This window comes from Xenopus laevis, chromosome 5L (genome assembly GCF_017654675.1).
Source record: "Xenopus laevis strain J_2021 chromosome 5L, Xenopus_laevis_v10.1, whole genome shotgun sequence".
Lineage (NCBI taxonomy): Eukaryota > Metazoa > Chordata > Amphibia > Anura > Pipidae > Xenopus > Xenopus laevis.
In genome coordinates, this window is record NC_054379.1 from 116,118,702 (window position 1) to 116,132,801 (window position 14,100).

The following is a 14,100-nucleotide window of genomic DNA, read 5'->3' on the forward strand; positions in this document are numbered from 1 at the left end:
TATGTATATAAAAAAAGAAATATAAAGACTTTTGCGAAGCAAATTTTTTTGCACCCGCTTAGTCCCTATCGCTGTTATTTCAATTTTCAAAAAGAAAAAACATTTAAATTCCAGTATATTAGATATAATATATTGTCTTTATCCAGTAAAAAATATTAATAACCGCAAGTAAAAAATAAACAAGTACAGTAGCTGACAGTGTTTTTCTTTACAGTGATATGGTAGCAGTACAAGACAGGTGCCTAACTGATCCATTTCAGAGGTGGGAAGGATTCCAAGGAATCCAGCAGAAACCCAGTTACCCCTGGAAAGTTTTATGAAACATTCTGGTCCCATCTCAACATAAAGGATTTAGCATTACTTAAATGTTTTTTGGCTACAGCTGTAGTAAATAAACAGATGGAAAATAATTTGTGGGCACACAGACAGCTCCCCAAGAATTTGCAAGAAAATAACTTGGAGATCCCGGTTTCACCCAGTAACTAAATTTAATGGGCCTATTTACTAACAAGCAAATTTCTATTTTTTTCAGAATTTGTGTAAAAACCACGAAAAAACACATAAAAGTTGGTCCTATAGAAGTCAATAGGAGCTGTGCTGATCCTACTGGTCCATTATTAATCAATGCAGACTTTTCAGGGGTTTTTTTTCACTACGAGTTGTCTGAGAAACTGAAAGTTTTCAAGGTATATGTATTTTTTTATCAGCATTTTTTTTTCATTCGTACTTTTTATATTCGGATCTTTTTAATAACTTTCATGCCATTCAGGGTTTGGTGAGTATATTCGTGGTTTTGGTTTTAGAGAAAGTGAATTTATTCGTGGTTTTGAAAACCTAAAATGAGACTGTTGGTAAATAGGCCTCCATAGGAATAGGAATCCATCCACATTTAGTCTGTAACTTATGTTTAAAATAACAATTTTCCCAACATGAACACACAGTTGCTCCCTTGTTGAGATTATATAGTGAATAAAGAACCCCTTATTGTTAAATATAAGGATATTATTAATCACAAGGCCGAAGGCTGAGTGCTTTTATATAGGTCATGGAACTCCGAGGTGACTTCTAATATCATCATATTTTCCAACAAGGGGTACTTTATCTAATGTAAAACATAAGTATTAGTGAGTCATGTGACAGAAATGACATCACCGTTTATAATTGATGACATCACTAGTCACCGTTTATAAGGATATAATTACATGGCTTATGTGTATTATAGATATTATTATATCTATCAGCATAAGAAAGGTCTTTGACATATTACAAAGCAGGGATTGGAAGCATTCTGCATCGCTATCCTAATCCGGAAGGAATAATATTCTAAATGTTCTTCAATTCAAAAGGATAGACCATTGCGATTGTTGTCTTTGCCGCTGGAGGGCTAATGTGTGTTTTACTTTGCTCTATACTGTTTACGTAGTTATGCTATTAAAACCATTATGGTTCATCTTAAAGTTCATGCACAAGTGTTGTATTCTCCACCATTTTTTTCAGCCAGCGGAGAAGCATTTTAAACTGGCAGAGAAGCCTATCATTAGTTTTAATGGAACCTGGATTTCAGCAGCAGTGACATGTGGATTATGGTCCAAAAATGCTCAAATGTGATTTCAAATAAAAACTAATGAAAGGCTCCTGTGCATGAATTGGGGAAAAAAAGCCAATGTAGAATACGTTTTGTGTGCCATAAGCCTTATTAACCGTTCCCTTTGTTAATCAAGCAGTGTGCAAAAAAAAGAGAAAATTTGAAATATAATTATGGTCAGTTTCATTAAAGCCTCGGGTGAATAAAATACATCAGGAGAACACTATGGCACATTGTAAAGGTCTAGGAAAGACCTTAAATTCCATAAGGTTTAACTCCTTATGAAATATTATGAAGGCAGTCTTTTTTTTCTATACATACATCATATTGTAAAGCGTTAAAATGTGCAGTCTTTCTAGGAATAGGCATTCCATTCCTTATAACATAGTTCCTTTTTTTTGACAGTGCAGATGTAGAAGCAATTAAAAAGGTCTGATAGACCTCATTCCAAGATCTTGGCAACTCATCTGGTAAATAAATGGTCCATTACCAGTCATAAAGGGAATGGGACAATTAAAATATAACCTTTTAACTTGGACTCTACTGTTACACATAATGTATAACAGAGAGTTATTTGGAAGCCCTGTAACAGAAAATTATTGTATAAAACTGTCTGAACTAAAGAACCTCTGTTTTCCTGCATCACTAAGCTAACTGTATCCCAAATAAACACATTATTATAAGAAGATCCTCCATTTTTTGTTGTGTACCCAATATGACACATACAGACCCATACTAACAGAGATGCCTGCCTATTAAGAAATTCATTGCAGACCCATGTGGCAGGCAGTGGGTTGAACCAGCCCTGTATCAGCTCTAAATCAAATATTTAAAACAAACAATGAAAATTAACCAAATTTTTCTGACATCATGTTTGCATATAGAACAGAGTTTGCATTATTGCTCTACATAGAAGAATATATTAAGGAACTTATAAACAGACTGGCACATTACAAACTTAAGGTTCTTTGGTGAAGAATGAAAAATAAAAACCATAACAGTATTTTAAGAGAAAGCAACTTGTGGGCGTGTTTCTATCTGTTGATCCTTTGGATTCTCTCACACAGAAGAGAAAGGTACTGTGTTAACTTTACCATTGCTACAATGACAATCCCACCAAGCATCATACATGTTGGCCAAAATAAAGAGTGGAATAAGACATCAGAACTGTAGAGTTTGGTCAAAATGACATTCTTTTGCTTTCCTTCTGGGTCATAAAAACACGGAAAGTGTTGATGTTTCCGGAAATTTTCCATAATGATACTGACAAGTGACAATGACTCTTCGTAGTTTTTCCCACATCTGGGAATATATGAACACTGAAACAACAAAAACAACAAGAAAATTAGAATGAATTCACATGTGAGCACAAATTTTCAAATAGGTATAAGTTTAATTTTCCCAGTACAGGTATGGGATCCATTATCCGGAAACCGGTTATCTAGAAAGCTCCAAATTACGGAATGTCCATCTCCCATAGACTCCGTTATAATTAATTTATCAAAATTTTTAAAAATGGTTTCCTTTTTCTCTGTAGTAATAAAACAGTACCTTGTGCTTGATCCAAACGAAGATATACCGTATACTCGAGTATAAGCCGAGTTTTTCAGCATCCAAAATGTGCTGAAAAAGTCTACCTCGGCTTATACTTGAGTCAGTGGGCAGTAGCTGAGATTGCAGTAACTTTTAATCATTCCTATACCAACAGTTCGCTTGGGGAGAGACTGCAATATCACACAGCGCCCTCTGTTGGATTACATGGATTACAAATATTCAATAATATTAACTGTATTGAGCAAGACATTTTCAGGAGGATCTTTTAGGGGGTTATTTACTAAACTCCGAATGCCAAAAACCAGAAAAAATTGTGTTTTTCTAGTGTAAAATATGAATTTTTAGTGGAAAAAAACCCCACTAATTTTTCAGGATTTATTATACCCCGAAAATGGAAAAAGTCAGAATCTGAAAATCTGGCAACTCAGACCTGTCGAGGTTGTATATGAGTCAATGGGGGGGTGCAATAACCCGAAGATTTTAGTGTTTTTGGGCAAAAATCGGAAAATTTCATATGATTTGTATTTTTCACGATTTTTTTCGGGTTCCCCCCCCCTGCAAACAACATTTTCGGGAAAGTCTATTAATATTCTACTGACACTTTACTTAACTCTTAGAATGGAATACAAAAATACATGCCTTGAGGGTACAATTCAATAACAGTATTTCATCAACATAAATGTGCTTATGGCAACTAAGGGGGTTATTTATCAAAGTCCGAATTTATCTCAATATTTTCTGCTACAAACTCTGATCAAATCCACTCTGGTTTTTACGCTTATTTATTATTACATTTTCCCGAAAATTTGCTTTGCGGGAAAAAAAATCAGATTTTCACGATTTTTTCATTTAATTTTCACGTATTTCACAAATTTTTCCGAATTTTCACTCGAAAACTTCAGGGATTAATGCGAAACCTAGCCTACATCAAAAAAATCATTGGGACTTCTCCCATTGACTTATATACAACCTCGACAGGTCTGAGATGCCGATTTTCAAATTTGGAACTTTTCCATCCTCAGGGTTTAATATATTCTGAAAAATGTGTGATTTTCTAAAAGTCTGATTTTATAAAGAAAAAAAAATCACAAATTTTTCATGATTTTTGCATTTTTTTGGAGTTTAGTAAATAACCCCCTAAATGTCAGACAGCAACCCAGTGGTGTGACCAATTTTGACTTTTTTTAATCTGATATCACTGTGATCGATTTAAGTGAAGCACAACATCTGGAATAATATTCAGTGCAATTCTAGGATTCTCAGCTACAGAGAGTGAAACTTTATGAAACTTTATTTACTTGGTCTTGCTATATTGCTGGACAATGAGTAAACCAACTTCATAGGGCTGTCTTTTCCCATATACAAAAATAAGATATAGTAATAAGAAGTAATAACCAGCCACTGGCAAAAAAACATAAAAAATGAAGATCAACTATAAAGGGTCTTAAAATCCCACTATCATACAAAAAGTTAATTTAAGATAGACTACCCATTCAAGCAACTCTTTTACTGAAAAGTATACAATAAGTACATTTAACATCTAATTTGCACAGACTCTTCCATTCTAGAAATGAACAGGAATTTCAACAAGACTGGACTGGATAATAATGTGTACAGTACAGAAGTGCTTACTTGTAGGTGTGCTTCTAGTCATATTGTCTGTGTGGGCTATAAGGGGCTATAAGGAGAGGAGTGGTACATACCCTCATATACATAGAATAGAAAACACTATACAGATTGCCATTTCAAGGAGATGTAGCAAGGTATTAGAAATAACTCTGGCAGCAGGTGAGCGTGCTGGCAGTCTTTCAAGTGAACAAAAGGTCTTGAATAAACAACAGGGTGGAATTTGATAATATCAAGAAGGCTAAATGTAATCACAGGAAAAAACGAAATAAGCCTTTTTATGTCTTGGGCCTTAGAATCAGCCCAAAGGCACTACTGCTCTTTAGCAGTGATTTAGATCTGTGCCTCTGATGATGCCTCCAGTAACTCCCCATCTTCTTTTGACTCCACAGCACATGCTCTGGGCTGCTGTCAGTTACATGAGCACAGGGACTGATTTACAACATAAAGGGGCCTATTTATCATGCTGTGTAAAAAATGGAATGAAGCATTACTGGTGATGTTGCCCAGAGCAATGAGATTTCAACAGTTACAAAACAAAAGCAAAGATCTGATTGGTTGCTATGAGCAACATCAATAGTAATGTGTCACTCATTGTGTACACAATATAAAATACCAAACACCAAACAAATCAGATCAATAATGAATTCAAATTCACACTACATGGCAGCATATAAACCAATGCATTCTGCATTACAATTCATGAATAATCTGCCATGTAGCATTATCTGTTTGACAGATGTAACCTTACTTACTACTGATGCTTTCATGACATTTTGAGCCCTAAGCTTAGCTTCTCAACAGCAGCCCAGGGCATACTGAGCATGTGCAGTGCCACTGGCATCCAAAGATGGCCTAACATAATCAAAAATTGGGAGCTGCTGTGGGCAACTAAATACAGCTGAGGCAGGGAACCTGGAATGCTCACATTCCAAACAACTTGACAGATGTTTTGCTGCAAGAAAAAAGTCTGAGGGAGTGCACACATAATAAATAAAATAAAATGATAATCTTCATAAAAATGAAAGCTTTATAAAATACCTACAGTTTGCGCATCTGTTTACTGTATATCTATGATAGTAAAAATTCACATGGGGACCTTTGTCAGTTGTTCTAGCTGGTAACACTTCAAATCTCCTCTTCTCTCCCCAAACTGCCTCCCCTGCCTTCCCGCTGGCTAGAATAAAATAGGATAAAATAGAATGAAAATCCCTGGCGGGATGGCACTCGGAGCACTTCGTTTTCCGATGTCGCCCGAAGTTGTCTCACAAGGAAACTTCGGGCGACTTCGGAAACCGAAACCCTCCGAGTGCCATCCCGCCGGCGATTTTTATTCTAGCCGGCAGGGAGGCAGTTCGGGGAGATTAGTCACCCGGAAGAAGAGGAGATTTGTCGTCGGGCGACTAATCTCCCCGAATCGCAGCGTGTGTTTCTGCGCTTAAATCAAAGTACCAGATAGCTTAATCTATATTACATTAGTCAAAAGCAATGTTCCAGTCCTGGCTTCCTTTATTCTTAAGTGTTTAAGAACAAACAATAGCCTCCTGCATTGAGTGACCTTCATCTTCCTCTGTTTCTACCAGCATTGCTCACGTCTGCTACAACAATTCATTATATCCTGGGCTTTGAACGAAAACAAAGGAAGCCCCAGTGTCCACATTTTATAATCAGTATGCGGTCAACCACATCCTACACACCTGGTAGGGCAGAGATGAAAGACCTGAATGTTTTACACACCACTGAGCACCCACCAATGCCATAATGCTTGCAGGTGCAATGTTTAATGTAGATCATTCTGTTACCATAGAGGTAATAAAGAGGACAATGTAGAAGAAGGGAGGTGAGAGAGGAAAATCAGTGGAGCAGGAGGGTGGATGTCAAAAAAATGTCATCATTTTAGATGACATGTAAAAAATAGAATGACATCTTACAGGCAATCCAGATGGGGTATAGAGAGCTACAATATATATATTGTATGCTTGATAGAAAAATAAAACAAAAGCTTACATTACATAAAAATATATTTACATATAACCTAGATTTGCTCTGTATGTTTGTATACCTGAGGCTATGGCCACTGCAGTATATAATAACAAAGTATTTAAGGGATAAATATACTGCTGTATGTTAGGTTTCATTTCTATTGTTTTAATAAAAATCAAATGCGTGAACCTTTAATGTTATAGGGCTGCCAAACCTCTTATCCTTTCTGCTTATCCAAAAAGGATAAGATCCCAAGTCCCAAGTATTCTGGATAATAGATCCCAAACACACACACATAGATACATATATGGGTAGGGGATCTCTTACGCAGAAACTCAATATCCAGAAAGCTTTGAATTACAAGAAGGCCATCTCCCATAGACTCAATTTTAAACAAATTGTAATTTGTTAAAAAATGTGTTCCCTTTTCTTTGTAATAAAAAAGCACCTTGTACCTTGTAATTGATGATAAATAAACTGCACAAGTCCAAATTGGTGCCGAATCTATTTTATTGGGCTTAATAAAAATTTAAAAGTGTATTTATAGTAATGATTACTATTTAAAGAAATGCTTGTCAAAGTTATGTGAGGAGAATTGATAAAAAAGCTGCATTAGAATCTCACTGGAAATACATACAAAGAAAAGGTAAGAAAGAAATTTGCAAACTTTAACCTTTCTGCCTACTTTGCAGTAACTAGAGGGGGTGGGCCCTGGTGCGTGACGCACAGCCAGGCCCCGCCCCCCTCCGTACGGCCTGCATTTCAGTGGCGCACGGGGGGTCCCTGAGGGGGTGCGGGCCCTGGCCTGCTCGCACCCCCTGCTCCCCCGGTAGTTCCGCCACTGCTACTTTGATGTTTTTATAAATAGACCCTTTAACTTGCAGAGTCAAGTAAGGATCACAGATGGAGATATATTTGTAAAGGGTTGGATTTAAGTGCTTTAATATGCTTTATGTTTTTTTAATTTTGCACAAAAATCCATGGTAAGCAGTTTCAAAAGACAGCATTTCACAGCTCACAGTCTATGGATGAGTCGGAGTTCAAAGAGAATGAGGAATGTGTGGCTTGGTAGTAATTGGATAGTTAAAGCAGCATATTCATATTCCGAGCATTAGTTATTCAACATATTTCTTTAAAAGGTTATAATTATGGCAATAATTATTGATCAGTTCTGTTTTCATTGATTGGCAGAGCAGTATCTGCATGGAAGTTAGAAATAAAGCAAAGCCAAGCAGAATGCTTATCAGTGGTAAATATCATATGAATTATTTATATAGGAATGGGGTTGGGAAACATATGAGGGGTTATGTACTACTGCCCTTGCTGCAAGTGCTGGAGCACTAAGGGTGGCAAAAGAGCACCCTTTTAGTGCTTATTCATCTTGGTGTTGCAGCATGGGCAGGACCTCACCCTGTACCAGAGGTGCAGATCCCAATGCTGGCATGCTCAAGGCAACCATGTCATTATGACTGCCACAAAGCAGTGGTAAGTATAAAGCCCTGTTATGGCCTGTGCCCACTAGTTCTCATAAGGGCTTTAGCACAAAGGCTTCCCCACTCCCGCCCCCTTCCTGTCCCCAAACTGTCATGCCATTCAATTGTACAAGTCAGCAGCCATCTAGTTACTAGGGTTCAGTTTATCTTAGCACCTGGACAGTGGTTTGAATGACAGGAAGATGAATATGAGAAGACCTGAATAGAGAGATAATAATAAAGAGTTACAATACAATTGTGGTCGCACTGAGCAGTTGGTTTTTGGGCTGCTGAGTTTAGTGACCCTCATTTGAAAGCTGTAAAAAGGCAGAAGATGAAAACAGATATTAAAAAAAAAACTATAAAAAAATAAAGACCAGTTGAAATGTTAAGAACAGGCTATTCTACAAGATACTAAATGAAATATGAACAACACTTTTAATTTGTTGTTCATTTACATAACATTTCTATGTTTTCTATTTTTCATTTATTCAAATCACTGTAGGTTTTACAGGATATTATTTCCAATTGAAGTTGTAGTTAAAGGGCAACTAATCTGACAGAAACAAATGTTGCATTAACTCTTGTAGCATAGAGTGCCTCTACTGCTACTTACAACTAGTTCTATTCCTTATCAAAACCTCTCAATGTTTGTCAAGTGAATTGTTACTAATATTGAACAAAGCACTAACTCCTCCTGTTGTCTGCTGCTTCTTTTCATTCAGTGGGATGCTCTTGTTCACTGCCATCATCTGGTTCACTGTTTACCAAGCATTCACAAGACCAAAAGTTGTACATACACACCATGGAGGAGACTACCATCTACTGTATTAGGAACAAGAGTGGTTGATAGCATGATGTTTTGGTTTACTCTTTCTCAAGTACCAAGTACATGGTCACCTGTGCTTTAGTGTGTGTGCACCACCCCATGGTTCAGGGCATCAGTGCCTAAAGGCAAAGAACTGCAGCCTGGGATGTAAGTCGGGTCAGAATAAGGGACTATTTTGATTATGCCATAGGGCTGCTGGCTGTGTAAGAAACACAGTAGCTCTATGTTATAAGAGACCTTCTTATTAATGGTTGATTAGGGCCCAGTCAAACATTGATTACGTTGGGCATAAAATCCCGCAGCCAAGGAATGCATCAGTTTTTGGATGTGGTCTGAAGTCACAGGGTTGACATGAGCTGTCTGAGATTTCTGGGTTGGAGGGCTGAACAATTGGATCAGACAGATTTGGCCAAATCTTCCTATATAGCTTGTTGATTAGGGCTAATTTTAATAGCTTGGCAACCACTAGTTCTTTAGGCAACTGATACATCACATAATTCTGAATCAAAAGAAAATCGAAGTGCAGGACAAATGCAGTAATCTTTGACTGCAAATATTTATTGGGAACGTGAAGATTGACACAAATATTTATTGGGGGATTGACACAGGATACCCCACAGGACAACCGATATTAAGCACTTCTAACGGTGAGCTGCAGCCTATCTTTATATTGGATAATTCTAAGATCTGTGTGGTGCTGATACCCCTTTATGCACATGCTACTGATACCAATGTCAATCATCATCAATTGCTTCTTTCCAAATGCGTGGGGTAAAACAAACAACAAAGCTGATATTTTTATGTCACTGAGGCACTCTAACATAATGTATACATATGTTATACATAAAGTATAACATATATATATATATATAAATTACCCCAATATATCGTACAAATTTGTATATAATTTATATATTTAGACACTTCCAGTTACAGTTGTGTTTCCAAGCAATATATCAGTGGAAAAGAGGATGGAAAGTTACTGTTACAAAGCTATATTTGCCACCTGTCAAAGTGACTATACTAGTTAAAAAGGAATCATGAAATAATCTGCAATGGAAACATGATGTATGTTTTTCTTTATAATCAGCAAAAAACATCACGTAGCTAGCAAATTCAGAGAAGGAAACGGGCAGTAGGGATTACTCAAAACCGCTGCTTTTCTTTTTTCCATCTGCTGTCTTCTTAAAGTATTAACAAAATGATGTTTGGCGTCAATTATCATTGCCTGTTTGGATGCAAAAGTAAAGTCAACAATCTTGGCAGATAATGAAAGGAAATAATAGATGAGATTTAGTGTTCGGTAAACAGCAGACTTCTTTCACAGATCACTGCTCCAGTTGTAGCATGTGTCGAGTTCATTGGCCCTACGGATTTCAAAAAATGCAATTTTCTATTCAGACTTGTCAGTGCCGCCAGGAATCACTGAGCACAGCTGCATGTCTCAGAATCTTAGCATTGCAAAAAAGGCGCTGTAGAAAATGACATCTATTTTTTAAGATTAGATGTCTGCAGCATTAAACTGGTACGTTTATTCTAAAGCTGTGCCGATACCAAGAGCTAAAAAATATGAAGTTTGGCGATAGGTAATTCTGATATAATATGGAACATAAAGGAAATGTAATGTGTCCAACTTCAGGACCACGGACAAAGATTATTTAATTGTGACCTCACAAAAGAACACACAGTTTAAAAAATGCAACAATGTGATTATTTTGGTGATTTAGCCATAACGGCCTTATGTTTTGTCTTGGAACAATAATAATGGATGCCTCAAGAAATTAGCTAGGGTTACAAGTAGGAAAAGCACTGGCATTCTGCATATGTGGGCTGTAGTGAAACCTCAAAATCCAGTTTGATTTAACTTTATTTTAATAAACAATATAACCCTTTTCATCAGTGGCAGGGACTTCAGTTGTCATTTTTGAACAGCTTGCTATTGAGTGCTTGTTGGAGGTCAGTGACTGTTTAGTGGCAGGACCTATATATTTTCTGGCCAAAAACTTGTTCACCTGTCAACAAGCTCTCTAAGTGGGGCAGGGACCAAAGGTAATACTTGAAAATTGCAGTGAATCTGGGCAAGAGTTCCATATTTTTTCTATAGGCAGAATGATCATTTCTTTTTGGGTGGTCAATAGGCTTTACATTATGCAAATTTTTCATTTTTACTGTTTAAATGACTGTAGATAAATGTTGCAGACTGCTGCAAAATAACATAACTTTAAGGATTGCAACAACAATCATAAAATAATATATTTTGTTGACGCTCCCATAAACCATGCCTAATTTTTTAAAAGTTTTTATTTTAAATTTTCAACATTCAACATACACAAGATGAATAGTAAAGGTAGAGAGAGAAGAAAATAGATAGTAGAAAAGGAAAGTTGTAAGGGAAGGGGGAGGGGAAAACCATGCCTAATTTACAGCAATTCATTTTGAAACTTAAAAATTGCAGAGGGAACTAGTTTAATTAGTTTCCATCAAAAATAGGTTTTCATTATACTGAGCATAGTGGTTTAGACTCATACGGGGGAATGTCATAAAAGTTGCAAATAGCAAAACAGTTTGCACAAATAAGAATAAAAATGAGCATTTCACAAAGTAATAATATTCCTTACGCTGTTATTGCATTGCGGATTTTCATTGCGCATTGCCCACTTTTAAGAAGTGCTTGAAGGTGTCGTAATCTTTTGGAGCAAACATAACAACTTTTTCATTAAGAAGTTTTATTACATTCACTGAGCACTGGCACAAATTATAAAATTTGCAAACCTTCTTCCACTGTCAGAAGTGGTCATTAAACAGTTTCTGGGTTCGCAAAAGCTATATTAAATTCGCGCAAAGGAAAATTTGTTCGCACAGAGGCATAAATTTTCGCATCGCAAATATTTTTTTTTATTACATTCCCCATTAATGCCTGCTTATCAAGAGATAAAATTGTATATTTATGAGAGTTCCACTGCTTTATACCATTTCGCTTACTTCATTAATTTATTCTTCTGTTCCTCACTTTCTCATAAATACAAGTGCAAAGTAAAAGCAGTGGATATATTTGGACTATTTTTGCATAACACTGGTCTTGAGGTTTTCATTTCTGTGAAATTGCTGCTCGTGTAATGCATACCAAATGTATTGAAAATTAGTGATTCTGGGCAGCATATCAGTTGATTGATCATAGAAAAAGTCCTTTTTAGAAAGGATGAATGCATTAAGGTCCTCTTTTTGCTTTGTGTATAACCCAATATCTGTCCTTTTATCCTTTTACTCTCCATCACTTCCTTTGCTTTATTAAAGTTATTGACTAAAATAAATACAAGAATATTTTGCCATCCATGAGTTGGGATCAATTATAAGGTACTGTTTGATTATTATTATTATTATTACAGAGAAAAAGGAAATCATATTATAAAATTTGGATTATATAGTGAATAAAGTACCCCCCTTGTAAAATATAAGGATATTATAAGTTACCGAGGAGTTTCATGACCATATAAATAATACACAAAAGCCATGAATATCTTGTAAATTATATCCTTATAAACAGTGAGTTCTGATGTCATCAGTTATAAACGGTGAGTTCTGATGTCATTTCTGTCACATGACTCACTAAAACTTGTGTATTATAACAAATAAAGTACCACCAGTTGCAAAATATGAGGATATTAGAAGTGACCTCAGAGTTCCATGACCTGTATAAAAACACTCGGCCTTCGGCCTAGTGTTTTTATATGGTCATGAAACTCCTCGGTAACTTATAATATCCTTATATTTTACAAAAGGGGTACTTTATTCACTATATAATGGAGTCTATAGAAGATGACCTTCCCCTAATTTTTAGATAACGGGTTTCCGGATAACAGATAACATACCTGTACATACTTATAAGTGCAGCCTTTGCTCCCCATACTAACTTATCAGACGTGGTTCTACTGACAAAAAGCCAATGCTTCCCTATAGTCTACACTTGCACCCATTGCTTGAGCTCAGTCTATACTTTAAGGGGCAGATTTATCAAGGGTCGAATTTCGAAGTGGAAAATACTTTGAAAATCGACCATCGAATAGAATCCTCCGACATTCGAATTAGAAGTCGAAGGATTTTATTCATCGTACGATCGTATTCTGATCGTAGTACGATCGTACTTCGAATCGTACGATTCGAACGATTTTATCGTACGATTTTCCTTCGATACCCAAAAACTTAGAAATATGCTCTGGCAGGTCCCCATAGGCTAACATAGCACTTCAGCAGGTTTAAGTTGGCGAAGTATTGAAGTCAAAGTTTTTTTAAAGAGACAGTACTTCGACTATCGAATGGTCGAATATTCGAACAATTTTTACTTCGAATCACAGTCGAAGTAAATTTGAAGTTGTAGTATCCTATTCGATGGTCGAAGTATCCAAAAAATTACTTCGAAATTCAAACTTTTTGTACTTTGAAAATTCACTCGAACCTTAGTAAATCTGCCCCTAAGTACACACAAATTGAAGATTGGAGTAAACCACAATACTTTGCCATCTACTGTACTATTTCAGTCCTGCAGATTCATAGAATTACCTCAATTACCTCACTCTCCTATTTATTTGAGCGAGACATTTTTCAGCCTGTATGAGGAGGCGGTTGTGGTCCCTGATGCACCTTGCTCCTTGACTACATAAACTAGTTGCACAGGTTAAAAATGACACTACCAGTATTAGATTCTTTATCTAGAAACCCCGTTATCTGGAAAGCTCCAAATGATGGGAAGGCCAACTCCCATAGACTTAATTTTAAGGAAATAAATCAGATTTTAAAAAATGAGTTCTCTTTTCTCTGTAATAATAAAACAGTGCTTTTTATCTGATCCATACTACAAAATAGTTAATCCCCATTGGAAGCAAAACAAGCCTATTGGGTTTATTTAATGTTTATATGATTTTCTAGTTGGCTTAATGTATGAAGATCCAAATTACAGAAAGATCTGTAGAAAAGATCTGTAGAAAGATCTGCCCCAGGTCCCGAGCAATCTGGATAACAGGTCCCATACCTGTACTGTATATACAAGTGTCCTA

At 36.3% G+C, this 14,100-nt stretch overlaps 1 protein-coding gene across 1 annotated transcript in view; it reads right to left on the reverse strand.

Moving 5' to 3' along the window:
- Nucleotides 1-1,767: 1,767 nt before the first annotated feature.
- The window catches only part of LOC108717003 (calcium-activated potassium channel subunit beta-2), a 141,167-nt gene continuing 128,834 nt past the window's right edge, over nucleotides 1,768-14,100 (reverse strand). Inside the window, exon 6 of the mRNA XM_018263682.2 lies at nucleotides 1,768-2,904. Within this exon, the coding sequence (XP_018119171.2) occupies nucleotides 2,620-2,904 (285 nt within the window). The 3' untranslated portion in view covers nucleotides 1,768-2,619. The remainder of the gene's footprint in view (nucleotides 2,905-14,100) is intronic.